The 16,196-nt window shown below is 41.0% G+C and overlaps 1 protein-coding gene across 1 annotated transcript in view; it reads left to right on the top strand.

The window, feature by feature from the left end:
• The window catches only part of NRTN (neurturin), a 140,439-nt gene that overhangs the window by 116,407 nt on the left and 7,836 nt on the right, over positions 1-16,196 (top strand). Inside the window, exon 2 of the mRNA XM_018559696.1 lies at positions 7,428-7,650. Coding sequence (XP_018415198.1) covers positions 7,455-7,650 — 196 coding nt within the window. The 5' untranslated portion in view covers positions 7,428-7,454. The remainder of the gene's footprint in view (positions 1-7,427; positions 7,651-16,196) is intronic.

Genomic DNA, 16,196 nt, shown 5'->3' with positions numbered 1-16,196 from the left:
TAAAGAAAAAAAAATCTCCCCCCCCCCCCCCCCCATGCTGCTTTATAGAATTACCCTAAATGATGCCTCTTGATCCAATCATCTCCCTTCCACTTGTATGGAGAAGTCCCTCCGGCTGGTGCCGGTCTCTGATTCAGTGCAGACTCCTTGGGTCCCATGGTGTCTGTCCCACATGCACTCTCACAGCTGCGTGCATTCACCTTCGCTGTGTCTCTCCTCTTCTCCCCGCTGAAGATCTCTACTGCCCATGATGTGCCCGCCCCATCATCCTGCTCATCCGCTCGAGAAGCTCCTCATCTTCAGACGGGAGCAAGCGGTGGTGACAAAGGTAAGTAATTACCTTTTTGGTAACTTTTTTATATTTTTTTATGTTTTTGCATATATCTACTGTTTGCTAGCAGTAGATATATGCAAAAAAAAAAAAAAACAACGGGTGTTTAACTATACTTTAAGATGCTTCTCCACAGACACTTCTCACTGCAGCTTCCCAGTTTTTGTAAAACCCTAAGGGGTCTATTCACGAAGCTGCCGAGGGATCTGGCCGTAGCTTCGGCCGATCCTTTGGCTAGCTTCGGCCCCAGGACAGTAGAACCGAGGGGGTGCTGTACGGGCAGCATAGTGAATAGACCCCTAAGTTTACACTCCCTTCTCAGCGTGCTATACTCCTTGAGCCAAGTGCCCAGCAGACCACAAGCTCTTCACCACTTCACCTGTTCCACACAGATAGCACATCACCCATATCTCTCCCTCTCTCTGGGTCTCCAGGGGAAAACAAACAGGGTTATTCACAAAAGGGTGAAGAGTTTTGGAGAAAGCAGGAGAAGTGAACAATCTATGACAACATAGCTGAACTGAAGAGTGTGATGAATTGGAGAATTTTTGGGAAATCAGCTATTTTGGACTAGATTGTTTATTTCTCCTGCCTTCCCAAAACTCTTGACCCTTTTGTGAATAACCCTGAAAGTATTTTCCATTGTGAAGCCCACCATATTTGGTTGCCTCAACCCAAGGTTACCTGGCCTGTGCTGTTCCTCATGGTCCTCACCATCTCTGCACTCTCAGCCTCTCTGCAGCCACTATTCCCTTAGACAGGTATTCTTTTATGGTATGTATGAAAATCAAACTTCACTCAGCTGTTGTCCACTTCACTGGATCTTTCCTTTACAACAGAATAAACAGCAGCAATTATTTCTCAATTTCAGTGTTCAAGGGTTTCCATCTAAATAAATTGTCCTAGGTTGCTTACTCCGCATAGACTACCAGTGACTCGTCTCCTTCACAGGCTAGACATGCTCGATGGCCTCCGAGGGAGTACGGCCAATGGTGCCATTCTTTCCCATGCTGGGGGAATTTAGAAACCAACTTCTGAAAACACAACCTCTCACTGTTCAGGTCTCTGCTGAAGTGTGCTACACCACACCATGCATACTGATATGCTCTGTCCTGACCAGAGAAATCAACTAATCCAGAGAAGGGCAGCTCCCACAGAAAACTCCTTAAAGCAGAACAAAAGTCGCCCAAAAATGAATACATTGTTTTGGCAGGCAAGACATTCAAAGTCTCTTTTGGCAAAAAAACAAACTTGTACCTGCCTCCTAGTAAATGTTGTTGTTTTTTTTTTTTTTTTTTGGGTGTACACCGCACATGCTGAGCCATAGCTGATACTAGTATACATAGCAGTGCCAAAAAAAATGATATTTCTGCTCCATAACTACTATGTGTTATGTAAATAAACATAATATATAATGTGAAAATGCAGATATATATTAGTAGCTGGTGCAAATTTTATTATGTTTAACAAGACATGGTACTAAAACAGTATATACTCAGAAAGCTTTTTTTTGTTTGTTTAATAAGGTGACCATGCCAGTTGTCTCGGAGAATTCAGACCCAGCATGTTGTGTTACCACACAGGGAATTGGTTTAGTTCATTGTTTGCAGTAGGGTGGGGCTAGGGAGCAGGGGTACCTTTGGTTTAGCTAGGCTCAGCAAGCACAGGTTTCCAAGGTCTGTGGAAAATATTAGACATTATCAGCATCCCTCTGTTGGTTGAGTGAGAGAAGAAGGCATACTGCTGTAATCTGTAAAGGATAGAGACAGCAGCTGGGAGGTGTCAGGATTATGTGCAAAGTGCCTGACTCTTCTATTCTGAAATGATTTCAGTGTGCTTTACCTCTGGGGAAATTTAGCAAAGAGTTAGTCAAGTATATACTGCAGGAGCTTTGTTACTGTTTGTATAAGTGCCAAATGTCTCTTTGAGAGGAAAAACTAATTCTGTATACAAAGGCTATTTGAAGCCATGTTATGATGAACCCGAGGCCAATTCTCTGTATAACACATGGTTTTATTGTAAGGGCTTGGTTAGTCATCAGGGATTTTATCTCATATTGGTAGTCATTTTTTTGCTTACGAATTCTCAAACAGCTGCCATCACCATGCAATGCTACCTTGTGTGATAAAAATGTTGGGAACTGCAAGAAATGAAACCTGTTTGAGGCATGGAAAGGAAGACAGAAGATGCAAATGGACAACTGCTACAAAATTCTGGAAATAGTACAGAAACAGGTAGTACTTGGTGTCACGATTATTCCCAAGGGCTTGCAAAATTGTTTTCAGGGTCATATATAAAATATTGTACTGTTTTACCTTAACAGGCAACCAACAGACATAAATGTACATTCTCATTTCAGTATGATTTCGTCTTGTAAGACTAATCTGTAAACAAAGCAGATGTAAACCCTACATGAATTACATTTAGTTTGCTGAAGCACTGTGTATCATGAGCAATTGCCTATTTTTAATATAGTAATTATTTTCACCTTATTTAATTGCATTTCAGTGCTGTGGATCTGCAGCCTCTTTGCAGCCACTTCCTGTCTACACGCATGCACTCCAGTTATGGCTGAATGGCATTTCTCAGGGTGGGTTTCTGATGGTGACAATGGTGGATCATTTCCACAGAATGTGTGTTTAAACAGCCACTTGTAGTCTTCATGGGACACCCATGTGATAGAATAGCAGTGCAGGACCACAAATGGGAGATGGGCAGAGTTTGTGGCAGAATCACCAGGTATTATTTTAATAAAAGCTGAAAATGTAAAAATATTGAATGTAACTTTTGAAATTACATTAGTATGTTAAAGATTTCAGTGACTAGGTTTATATATACTTTAAAGTTAATGTCAACAAAAAAAGGAAAACAATATCATGTGTAATCTTACATTTAGGATACATATTGTAAAATGCCACAGCTGATAAAAGATTTCCCAGGCAGAAAGGATTGATCTCAGTGGAGAATGAATACAGGTGAAACTCAAATAATTAGAATATCGTGCAAAGTTCATTTATTTCACTAATGCAACTTAAAAGGTGAAACTAATATATGAGATAGACTCATTACATGCAAAGCAAGATAGTTCAAGCCGTGATTTGTCATAATTGTGATGATTATGGCTTACAGCTCATGAAAACCCCAAGAACCCCAAATCCACAACCTCAAAAAAGTAGAATATCACATGCAATCAATAATACAAGGATTGTACATAGAACAATATCAGACCTCTGAAAAGTACAAGCATGCATATGTACTCAGTACTTGGTTTGGGCCCCTTTTGCAGCACTTACTGCCATTACTTTCGCACGATATTCTAATTATTCGAGTTTCACCTGTATATGAAATGTAAAAAGCGCCCCTTAGTAAGTGGGTGCCACAAGCCATACATCTATTTCACCCATCTTTTGATTTATTTTTTATTTCGAAAATACTGTGACAGTAAAGGTAGACGCATGCAATGGACAATGCAATACCTAACCTGTAGTTATTGCATACAACATGTGTAGGTTATATTTTTAAGCACTATGATACAAAAATTGGTGTTGTTTCCTTGTAGAAGATATGTCCGAGGATTCAGCGTACTTCCATACACAACAACTTCTGAAAAATGGCCTGGATGGGAAGGGGGTTTAACACCGCGGATGTCAACTGGTTAAGGATGATTGTTCTAGAAAGAATTATTGTCAATTCATGACACACAGAAGTCTATTTTGTCTAAACAGCTGACATAAATGAAATACCAAGGTCTGAGCTTCACAGAACAAGTCTTTTTATTCAAAATATAACAATCGACTTAGGTCATTTCTGCTTTTAGCACATTACTTGCTGTATCACACTTTAGTAGCAGAAGGGCCACAGGCTACTCATTCTGATAAAGGAAAATTTGGTGTCATGTAGTGTACAATGGATGTGCTGGCCGGATGCAACATTTCTGGATACACAGGGACATACTCTTCAATATAATGTCTCTTTTGTATGCAAAACCTTTTGCAAAGCCCAAAAGAATTGCTCATAATGTGCCAGTTAGTGTTGTTTATGCCAGACTGAAAAAGTTTAGTCATGCCCTTTGTAAAACCATACAGAATGAAAACCTCACATAGAGGAAACATTCAATGCTGTTTTTGCTTAACTGACAGGAATGGTGTGACATAATAGTTGAAAGCAATGAGGCCAATTTGAGCATTTCCTGCTGGGAATTGGTTAGGAACAGGCTGTGTAGGGGTTTTAAAGAGCTGGGATATCCCCCAACATCTGTGTAGGTACAGATGGATGGTTATCAGGCATCTCCTATCTGGGATTTCTTAGGTGCTCCCTACCCTCTCTACCTCCTGGATGTTGGGGGATATAGCCTGGATATGTGGACTCATTCATCACCATTGTCTCAAAAGATGGTGTTTATTGGCATAATATTGAATGTTGGATGGCTACATAAATCTGTACGCCCGTTAGTTGGGCTTAGTTGTGTTTATCTGTATACCTGTTTATGATATAAATATTTCAGACTGCCTCCTATCTTCCTGAGGAAGCTTTGGCAAAATGGGTAGAAGGCTAGACCCACTGCACATTGATGCACGACATATGGACGAATGATATGATTGAGGAATATGTTAGTTAATATTCATGAGAAGATTGATGTATAAAAAGAGTTTGTTAAGCAGTTTATATATACAATGTGCTGATGTTAATCATCGACACTTCGGGTCCAAGGGGGCTAATGCCATGGTATAAAATGTAATGGGAGCAGTGACATGCTGTATATTCCAGTGTTAGTGGATTATTTTAATCATTTTAACATTTTATATATTTCAATAAATGTAAAAAAACATGTATGTTGTTGTGAGACTTGTTTGTGTTCCACTCATTCCGGATATGACACCTTTAAAGCCCCATTGCTTTGGTTTGTTGTGGTTACTGTAAATATAGGGGTGTGATGTCTGATTTTCTATGGTGGCTCATAAAATATTTTGTATAGTACTTTCATATAAATTCATTGCAGCACAGATCTATGCATTGTCCCTCATCTGGACAGATTATTACCCTGCTTACTTTTCCACATCCTCACAGCCCAAAACATCAGCTCAATGCTACTCTAGCTTTAAACCCCTTCCAAATAACATAGAAAATGTTTGGTTAAATTTATAATATCATATCGGAGCCATATCATCTGAATGGTGTGAAAAGCAGGGGAAGCCGAACTTCGGACCTACAGCTGTAGTAAGATTACAAATTCTATCATGGATTTGCCCCTGAGAGCCATGCTCGTGGCTATCAGAGTCTTACAATGTCTAATGGCATTTGTGTTTTCACCACAGGTGGAGAAACGACGTTTGGCTATCCCCAGTGTAGAGATTGTAATAGTCTCCTAAAGCTTATCGCTTTCTTTAAAAGGCACCTGAAAGAAATTATGAGAAAGAATGCCATTGTTGTAATTTGTAAATTATACTATTGGAGCTGGCTACCAAGATTCCAAGCTTGTATTTGCACATTTAGATCTCACATTATTGTTATCAATAAAAGTACCCAGGAAAAAGTTCCATATAAATAATTGTGTCCAATATTTGGCAGAGGTGGTATTAGACAGCAATATGGGTATATCAATGAACAGTGCTTGAGAAACTTGCACATTCACAGCAGTAATTCTCATAATAAATCCATCTTGATATCTCACTTGCTGTTCTATGAAGATAGTAAATAACAGGAGGGAGAGGAGAAATCTCATTCTTGTCCTCTTGAGAAGGACATAGAGAAAGGATAGTGGAATTTAATTTGTAGATCCTACATACCAATTAATAGTGTAAAATGCCTTCTTAGTGCCAATAATTAAAATAGTTTGGTTATTGCCCAACATCGAATGTGCTTTAGTCTATTCCAAAACTGCCAAGACTTGAAAGTAAAACTGTGGGCAAAATTACAAATAGGCAACCCATGTAATTGTCACCTAAATACAAAAACATTTCACAAGCCTTAAAATTCAGAGCATTTCTTTTAAAATGAAGTGGTCTGCAGCCCTAAATATCCTTCATGACTAACTGAAAATTAAACTGACAGCCTGATCTTCCACAGCAATTTACAGCTATGTTCAACTAGGAATTCTCATTAGGACAAGGGAATTGATTTACTAAAGGTAATTTGGATGTTCACTTTTTAGGGATATTTTTCCTCAACTTAGTGAATGTGGTGAAAATTTAAATTTTTAGGACTATCCAATCATGTGCAAGGAAAATGAAAAAAACAAAACAAAAACAAGTTTCGCTTACTTTTAATTGGATGTTTGGAGTCAGCACAGCTTCACCTCTTTAGCTAAGCCAAGGAAAAATACCCTTATTTTACAGACTTGTGATCACTAAAAATGTCTCATTTGTGTTTACTTACGTGAGCATTTGATGCTTATGCACTAAACTGGAATGTCAGTCAGATCAGGAGACTTCATTACTTTTTTTTCTTCATGGGGGATCAGTCTGGTCAGTGGAGACTTTTGCAGCTGTGCAGCAATAGATCTTTTCTAAAAGTGATCTATTGCTGGCTACAATCAGGCAGCAAAGGATCACTATATGAGTGATCTGCTGCTGCAGGTAAAGGCATGTAAGTGCTGCTTTAGCTCTGACGAACATCTGTACAAGTGTTATGGTGTCAATTGTGACGTCACTTCCCTTCACTTGTAACACAATGCCGAAGCATTGTGTTTAAAATTATCTGCTCCTATGGAACACTGTGTAACACGATCAAAAGCCCAGGAGCTGATCGCTTCAGCTCCTGGGATTAATGCTGGATGCCAGCTGTCGGGACTGAAGTGGTTAAAAAGCAATCACAGCCTTGAGTAGAGTGTCTTGCCACCATGCTGCAGAAGGGACCTTTGTTCTTGGCGTGATCTCTTTGCAGAAGTCTGAAACACACCCCGCCACATCAGTGTAGAGCTGATATTTTGTTCAGATTAGGTCAAGCATGATTGGACCAGTTTTGAAAATGTGCCAGAATCCCTACGAATGTTGTAATTATAATTTAATGACATTTTTGTAAGTTTCCCTACACAAATAAAATATAATGCTGTACCACTATATATGCTGACATTGGCATGTGTATCTGTCTTTTGCAGAGTCTCAATGCCTTGATTGTTCTTAAGATGAAGGTATGGAAGAGGACAGCTCCTGCTTTGATGCTCCTCTGTGCTGTGTTGTCTCTACTGGTGTGCACAGAAGTCTTCTTCCGAAGCTGGAAATTAAGTTCAGCATCATCTCGCTCTATAACAAGTTTGTCACCAAAAAGACAGCGGAGATTCCCAAGAGCCACAGAACGCAAGCCACCCATGATTACCCAATGTAAGAGCAGTATACACATCTGTATTCCATTCAAAATAAGTTAATTGATTTTTATATACAAAACATCTTTTCTCAACATTCTTTATTTCTCTAGTATTATTTCCAGATTTAATGCTGTAAATGAATATTAGAAATCAGTCTATCATTAAAACATTTTGACAGATGCCTCGCTGATTCAGTACATTTTAGAGCAGCACTCCTTCTGTGTCAAAGTTTTTGGGATAAACACATTCACAACTGTGACAAATGAGCATAGCATTATTTTAATGAATGGTGCACTTAGAACTGGGAAGTCAAAAGCAAGTTACCTCATTTCCACCTGGCATTAAATGGAAAAAACAATTAACATAGATAGGGCTTGGCAGTAACTCCAACTATGACAGCAAATTTATTGTTGTATTTAAATTCAAATTAGGTGGTTCACTTCCATATACACAAACCAGACTGAAATCTCTACCAAAGACCAGTCACCCATCACTTTTGCTTTGGAGATGAAAGACAGCCCGCAGAAACAAAGTGCTTTTGAATTCACTTTGTGAAGAATCTATACTATAATATTTATAGTATATATTCATTTAATGTTAGAGCAGGTAGACAGAGCTTCTGTGTTTCTTAACTGCAGATGATCCAACTCTGCAGCACTAAAAGTGTAAAAGTACACAGATATGTTTTGATATGAAGTAGATATATAAAATGTATTGGCCTTGCAATGAAGTTAAGTCAAAGCATCAGCATTTTATCGTGAACATTTCGATGGAGCTCAGTCCATCTTTATCAAGACTGAACGCTATCAAGATGTCGACACTCAAATGTTGATGCTTTGACTTACCTCCCCTGCAAGACCTGTGAGTTCCTCTATATCTACTTTGGATTTGTATGGATATTTTTGAGAATCAGCATCCAGGCATTTACCTTACAAATAGCATGCGGCGGTTACCCCTGGGACTGTAAAATGTATTGGCCTTGTAGATTAACTTAGGTGATAAAGTGAAATTTGCAGCCATAAATTAGGGAGCCAGTTGACAGCCTTTTGGGCGTCAGGAAGCATTTTTTACCTTTATTGGAGCAGAGTAAATCATGCATTACAAAATTGTTGTTTTTTATTACTTTTTTTTATTTTTGCTTAGGGTTGATCTAAATAGACGTGTCTTTTTTAAACCTAGATATCAATGTAACTATGTATGCTATTATTTTAAAACAGAGGGATATACTGTGTATTTATTTAGTTACCCAGTAGAGTGTTGCATTTCACCAAATATCTGTAAGTATATACAAAATCATTAACTCCAGCCCAAACTTTTTATACATCCTCTCACATCCTGCCAGGCTGGGAAGTGAGGGGAAGACTTGTCAGTAGGGACACAGACGGCAACAAAACACAATGGAGGGAATTTATCAAAACTGGAGCAGACAGAATTGGAGTAGTTGCACATAGTAACATAGTAACCAAACAGCTTCTACTAGCTCCTTCTTCTTTCATTTTCAATGTTTAACATGTCAAAGGGAGCGGACCATGGGCAGATGTTAAATAGACTGATTTAGCACAGAATGGAGTGCGGCCGGGTTTTTCCTTTACTATATACCTGTTTGGTTGGAGCGAGGACACACTCCTGCCGCCTGCGAGCACCTGGCTGTCTTTACCCCGCTAAAGCCATGGAGGAGCGGTGCTTTATTTCTATGTGTTGATACACATACAGACAGTCACAGACCTATACTTCCCATGAGCACTAACATTAGAGATATAATCTAAAACAATGTTGGTAACGTCGGTGTGTTGTCCTGTAGTCCAGCCACAAACTTGACAACCGAGGCTGACAATGCTGACTATCCTTTTAAAGTCACCGTTGTGAACCGTTGTGAAGCTGGGTACATCATGTGTTCTAAATAATACCTGTATCCTGGCAGGATTACCAGGTATGTTTGACTACTAACAGCAGTATGACAAATAAATAACAGGGTACAACGTGCATTTATGAGCAAGCTCTGCTATATATAAAGTTTTGATCAAACGTACACTTTAATGAGTTTCTTGTGACATATTAGAATTCTACAAGCCCATCTACAGCCAAAACTTTTATTCTCCTTCTGGTTAGGATGCAAAAGGGTTAAAATCACTACTTCTCCTTTTTCCCTTTTCTATTTGCTTTCTGTGGCACAAGGACAAGGTACATTATATTGCCAAAAGTATTGGGATGCCCCTCCAAATCATTGGATTCAGGTGTTCCAATCACCTACATGGCCACAGATGTATAAAATCGAGCACCTAGGAATGCAGACTGCTTCTACAAACATTTGTGAAAAAATGGGTCGCTGTCAGGAGCTCAGTGAATTCAAGCGTGGTACCGTGATAGGTTGCCACCTGTGCAATAAGTCCATCTGTGAAATTTCCTTGCTACTAAATATTCCACGGTCAACTGTTAGTGGTATTATAACAAAGTGGAAGCAACTAGGAACAACAGCAACTCAGCCATGAAGTGGAAGGCCACGTAAAATGACAGAGCGGGGTCAGTGCATATGCCCAGTGGACAGAAGTCAACAACTGTCTGCAGAGTCAATAGCTACAGACCTCCAAATTCCGTGTGGTCTTCAGATTGGCACAACAACGGTGCATAGAGAGCTTGACTGGCCTGCACAGAGTCCTGACCTCAACCCGATAGAGGACCTTTGGGATGAATTAGAGCGGAGGCGGCGACCCAGGCCTTCTCATCCAACATCAGTACCTGACCTCACAAATGCGCTTGTGGAAGAATGGTCAAACATTCACATAGACATACTCCTAAACCTTGTGGACAGCCTTCCCAGAAGAGTTCAAGCTGTTATAGCACCAAAGGGTGGACCAACTCAATATTGAACCCTACGGACTAAGATTTGAATGCCATTAAAGTTCATGTACGTGTAAAGGCAGGCGTCCCAATACTTTTGGCAATATAGTGCATGTGGGGAATGGACAGGACAGACACCAAAACAAACTTGACCGAGGTTCTATCCTCTATATGCTACTTAAAGTGTTTCTGTTGTTGTCTCTGTTCCCATTTCAGATATTTCCCAACTCTTTCTGTCCTTGAGTAGGGATAACATTTGGTTCAAATATGAGTTGGACCTTAACCCAGGTTGTTTGAGGTTCAGGAAAATTATTACCATTAATACACCTCCTCTCCTCTGAACTGTGGTCAGATGGCTTAGAAAAGCCATTAATAAGGGGTTTTTTTTATGTTCCAGCCCCTTCTTCAGTAAAAATCAATGTTCCCAGCAGCCTTTTGGCAGTGTGTGTTAGAGACCTAGGCTGGGTTTACACCTAGGCATATCAAATATGCGCGTTTGTCACGCGTTTTTACCGCGATTCGCGGTTAAAAAAACGCGCAACAAACGTGCGTTTCCGAGGGCTACCTGGCTGTATCCCAATGGATACGCGTGACAAAAACGCCCCAAAGAAGCTCCTGTACTTCTTTGGGCGTAGGGCGTTTTGTAGCGCTTTCATACGGCCTGTAATACGCCCAGGTGTGAACCAAGCCCATAGGAAATAATGGGATTTCGGTGTTTGAGCGTTTTGCAGAGCGCAGGAACGCGCTACAAAACGCCCAGGTGTGAACCGGGCCTTAGAGTAGATAGGGAGAGCAGCCAGAGAATTTACAGAGAGTGATAGTTGCTGCTATACTATTCAGTGCTGCTGAGCAGTACATTACACACACTTGAAGACAGGCAGACGGGTGTTTCCCTACACAGCAAGCAGGAACAGCAAGGCTATAAATGAAATGCTTTTAAGCAATCATAACTCTAGAATTTTTTTTTAGGTGATGTCATTTTTTATGTGGGAAGGGGATAGCACAGAACTATGCGCTGTCAGCATATTGCAGATAAAAACCTGCTATATGCTGATTTTGGGTCCTTTGCTGTCAAATCCTTTGCTATCAAATCAAGTAACCTGTGGTGGCCTATTTACTCCATTAGGGGCTTACCCCATTATATGTCTTTTTATATACAGTAATACTACCAGTTTATCTGACAATAAATCACTCAGAGTTTTACCTTTTTTCAAAATAGGCCAGTGTTTACCAGTTACATTATTAATATAGTTCCATTAGTAAGTTAGCTACCAATTACATTACAATTTGATCTTAATAATATAACTTTGCCCCTAGGGATATTGTTGACCTATAGGGGATGATGACAGCTTAGGTACATGCATTCCGATCAGTCAACTCATCATTACTATTAAATCTGGTCATAAATGTGTCCAATTCTGTGCTATTCCCTCCCCAAATAAAAAATGACATTGTCTATAAAACTTTTCCAGAACCATGATTGCTTAAAAGCATGTCATATATAGCCTTGCTGTTCCTGCCCGCTGTGTTTGCTTAAACAAATGACCTCGTGAGAAAATAACAAAATATTATTTAAAAGATTAAAAAATTACATAGTTACATAGTATTTAAGGTTAAATAAAGACACAAGTTCAACCTTTGTGTGTCTGAGTGTGATTGTGCATGTGTATGTGTGTACATGAGTCACTGTGACCTTGTTTTTAAGAGTACCTGTACCCCTGTATGTTACAGTCTCTGAGGAAGGTATCTAAATGCTTTTTGAATGATTCAATACTCTCAGCTGATACCACTGCTTGTGGCAGCGAGTACCAGACTTTAACATCTCTAACTGAAAAAAGCCTCTACGCCCCTTGTGGTTAAACCTTTTCCCTACCAATTTTAGGTGGTGGCCTCTAGTCTTTGTTATGGAGTTTACAGTAAAAAGTTTATTGCTGATGTTGCCATCACCGCTAAACATTTTGTACATTAAAATCATGTCCCCTCTTAATCGCCTCACTTCTAGCGTGAACAAGTTTACATTTAGCAATCTTGTCTCATAGCTTAGGTCCTCCAGCCCCTTAATTAGTTGCCCTTCCCTGGACTCTCTCCAGCTCAAGGACATCTTTTTGTGTGAATTGGTGACCAAAACTGGACCGCAAACTCTACATGAGGCCAAACCAGTGATCTATAAAGTGGTAATATTATTTAATACAAGACAGTACAGTACCCTGCTTGCTGTGTTTGCTGCAGCCTGGCATTGCAAGCTATTGTTCAATCTGTGGTCACTAGTACCCACTAATGTTAAGTTGTAAATAGTGTAAAAAATTTGAAACGTACAAAAATAATAGTGAAGGGTGGTAAAATGGGTCTGGGTCTGGACCAGCATTTGGCTCTTATCACTATCAAAGCTCAGTTTTCTGTCCTTTCAATCTTGTTTAAGACCTCATGCACACGCAACACAAGAGCAAAATTGTATATTGGCTATATTCGAGTCCACTCGCAAACATGTTCTTTTTAGGACTTCCTGCCCACTTTTATTTAAAAGTTCACAGATGTCTTCCCTCACAGGGGTTTCTGCAACATAACTTCAGCTTTGTCTTTCAGCAAAATATTGTTGTTTCCAAGCCTCACTGGCTTCAGGTTATCACTTAAAATTTCTCCCACACAGGCTGTATCCAGCTGACTTGCCACACAGGCTGGTTCCTGGATGGAGTCCTCCTGACTCCTAGACAGACACCTCCCTTGTCTTCCAGCTGGCGCCCTGAACATTAGCCAGCACCCTTTTCATGAGGGCTGTGGACAGGTGTGCCATCATTAGGTGCTGGCTACTACTAAACCCTGGACCTAGGACTGGAGATCTCATCCCTCCCAATTCTCTTAGAAATCTCCCAGTTTCAGGATCCCGTGCCAAATCCATTAATCCTGGAGAGAACTGCAAAGTCAGCTCTTTCCCAGTACAAGAACTTGCTTCCTGGAACCGCTCAGCCTCTCTGGCTGAGAGTTCTGGGTGACTACAACCCCCAGTTCTACCAAGAGATTGCCACACAATACTACAGCGCGTATATGCATGCACTATATGCAATCCGAGAATGCATAATTCTTCATAGAAATTTTAATGTACTGTTATGCGCGTACGTGCGTATATGATCGCAAACACGCGTATATGTGGTTTCTACTTCCTTTGTGCAGCATACCTTCTTCTAAGACTAGGCGGTGAATAAGGCAGCCGAGTGAATAAACCAGCAGAAGTGAAGTGAGCCGAACTACATTCAGCTATTCATTCCGGCAGATTTCAGTCGTACATTGGCTGAAATCAGCCGTACATCGGCTGCACCTCGGTCAGCCAAACATGCTCTGCATGTTCGGCTGAGCCAAAGTGCAAAAGGACTTCGACTAAGCCGATTCAACATCTGGATCGGTCGAGCCGAAGCTCCGGCAGCTCATTTGCTGCCGTTCGCCCCTATTCACATAGGGGCTGAACAGCAGTACCATGGTACCGAGCAGAATAGAAAATATTGAAAAAGTTGGGGGGAAAAAAAGGTTAAAAAATGTTTTCAAAAATGTAAATAAATGCTAAAATGAAAAAATAAATTAAAACATTTTAAAAAACTATTGGGCGGAGCTAGCAGTGACAGCTAGCTCCACCCAACTCTAGCAGGTCCCGGCCAGTGAATAACAACTAGGCGGAGCCGGCCATGACATCACGGCCGGCTCCGCCCAGTTGTTATTGTTTAATGACAGATCAGCGCCCCCAGGTCATTTGGGGATGCTGATCTGTCATTACAACTGGGCGGAGCCAGCTGTGAGATCACGGCTGGCTCCGCCCAGCTGTCATTTGCAGGGATTACGGCCGGCCCTTCGGTAGGCCATTCACCCCGCTTCAGGTGTCACTTCAGCTCCATCGAGCCAAAGCATATGCCTTTGGCTCGGCTGAGCCGCTCGGCCGCTGTACGGGCTATAGTGAATAGCCCGTACAGCAGCTCTTCAGTTTGACTGAACCAAAGGGCTCCGGCAGCCAAAGAGAGCTGAAGGATCAGTCGAAGCTACGGCTGGATCCTTCAGCTCCTTGTGAATAACCCCCTATATTTTTTCTGCTGCAATCCGATTCTCTCTGCACTTCAGAAACAACCTTTTTTTAACACATTAGAGACATTCCTGTCTCTACTCTCATATACAAGGCGGTAGTCCTAGTAGCTATCACCTCTGTCAATCCAGTGTATTTTGTATTTTTCTGCAAGGCAATGTACTAGGCACAGTTTCACTGTACTCATCTGATTTTTCCATACTTAAAGTGACATTAAAGGCAAAAAAATGTTCCCCTCCCCCCCATGTAAATGTTAGCACTTACCTTAAATGATGTTTCTTTTTCCGATCTTCCTCTTCTTTCCCCATGTTTTCATCTGTCCCTCCAGCGGTGTGACGTCACTCCGATCCAGTGCTGACTGCCCTGTCTCTCCGATCCAGCGGTGTCTGCAGGCGGGTGCACGCGTCCATAGACTTACCTTGCGTCTCTGCTCGTCTCCTGGCCGAGAATCGGAACTGCGCATGCGCCCGTCCCAAGATCCTTTGCGGCCGTACGAGCAGTTGCTGATTCTCCGCCCGGGAACGAGCGGCGATAACGAGGTAAGTTTTAAATGATTTTAAGCGGTTTTTTTTTTACACTTCTTGCCTATATCTACTGCATGCTAGCAGTAGATATAGGCAAAAACAACCGGAGGGTTTAGAACCCCTTTAAAATAAAAAATAAACAAAAAAAGATAAAGAAAAAAATTAAATATACAAATAAATATCTACTACCTTGGTGTGTAGAACATCTGCCTTTTACTTTAGGCCTGGAGGAGAATGTACTAAATGTTAGGACAGCTATGGCAAATGAGGGGAAAGAATATGGGTTGCTTTGGTGCACAAATATGTGGTAATGTGATATACAAAAGGGGGCAGCTTTGCCAGTGCCAGCAACAAGTGGCAAACCAAAGCCTCCTTGTGGAAGGGCAGCCATACTACGCCCCTAGGTTTTCCCCTTGCAGCTATGCCTACAGTGCAGTAAATCTAGCCACCTTCAGTAAATGCGGCAAAGACGTTCTTTGTCATGCATCCTCATTGTGCTTCCTCTTGTATGGTGACAATAGATCCCTGATGATTTTCCTCTTGTATCAGGGAAGGGTGAAACATCCTTCTTGAAGCCACCCGAAAATTCCCTCCTCCCAGTCAGCACTGCCAAACTTTTTCCTCCTCACCACCAGAGGCCTGTGGACCAGTCCCAGAGATAGCATCCTGAAAATTCAGCTGACACCTCAAAGCCAATGGGAAATCAGGAAAATGGTGGTTTTAGCTAAAGAAGAGTGAGAGGAAAAGTTTGCATTAGAAGTCCAAAGACTGGCACCCCAAACTACCATGATTAATTTTAGGCATTTTTTGGTAGTTCTAGCAGTGCTATATCTTGCCTGCCTTAACCAGCAGAAGAATTGATCCCCAAATAATATGTCAGAAAAAAAAAGTATCACCAAGTCTAAATGACTAACACCTAAGTTCACAATAGCGACTATTGGGCTCTAATCGCCACAAACAAAAAAAACCCCCACTCATTAAGACTATCACCACCCCAATGAAAGGAGAAAAACATCTAAGGGGTTAAAGAGCTAGCAATCAGTCTCTTGTACCTAATAGATATTAGTCCTGAAAAAGGACTGTTGGGTTGGATTAAACTTAGTGAACACAAGGGGGGGGGGGCAAAGAGGAATGTTC

Source organism: Nanorana parkeri, unplaced genomic scaffold, assembly GCF_000935625.1.
Source record: "Nanorana parkeri isolate BGI_ZX_2015 unplaced genomic scaffold, ASM93562v1 scaffold412, whole genome shotgun sequence".
NCBI classification, from domain to species: domain Eukaryota; kingdom Metazoa; phylum Chordata; class Amphibia; order Anura; family Dicroglossidae; genus Nanorana; species Nanorana parkeri.
The sequence above is the reverse complement of the archived record's forward strand: the minus strand, read 5'-3'. Positions and strand labels throughout refer to the sequence as shown.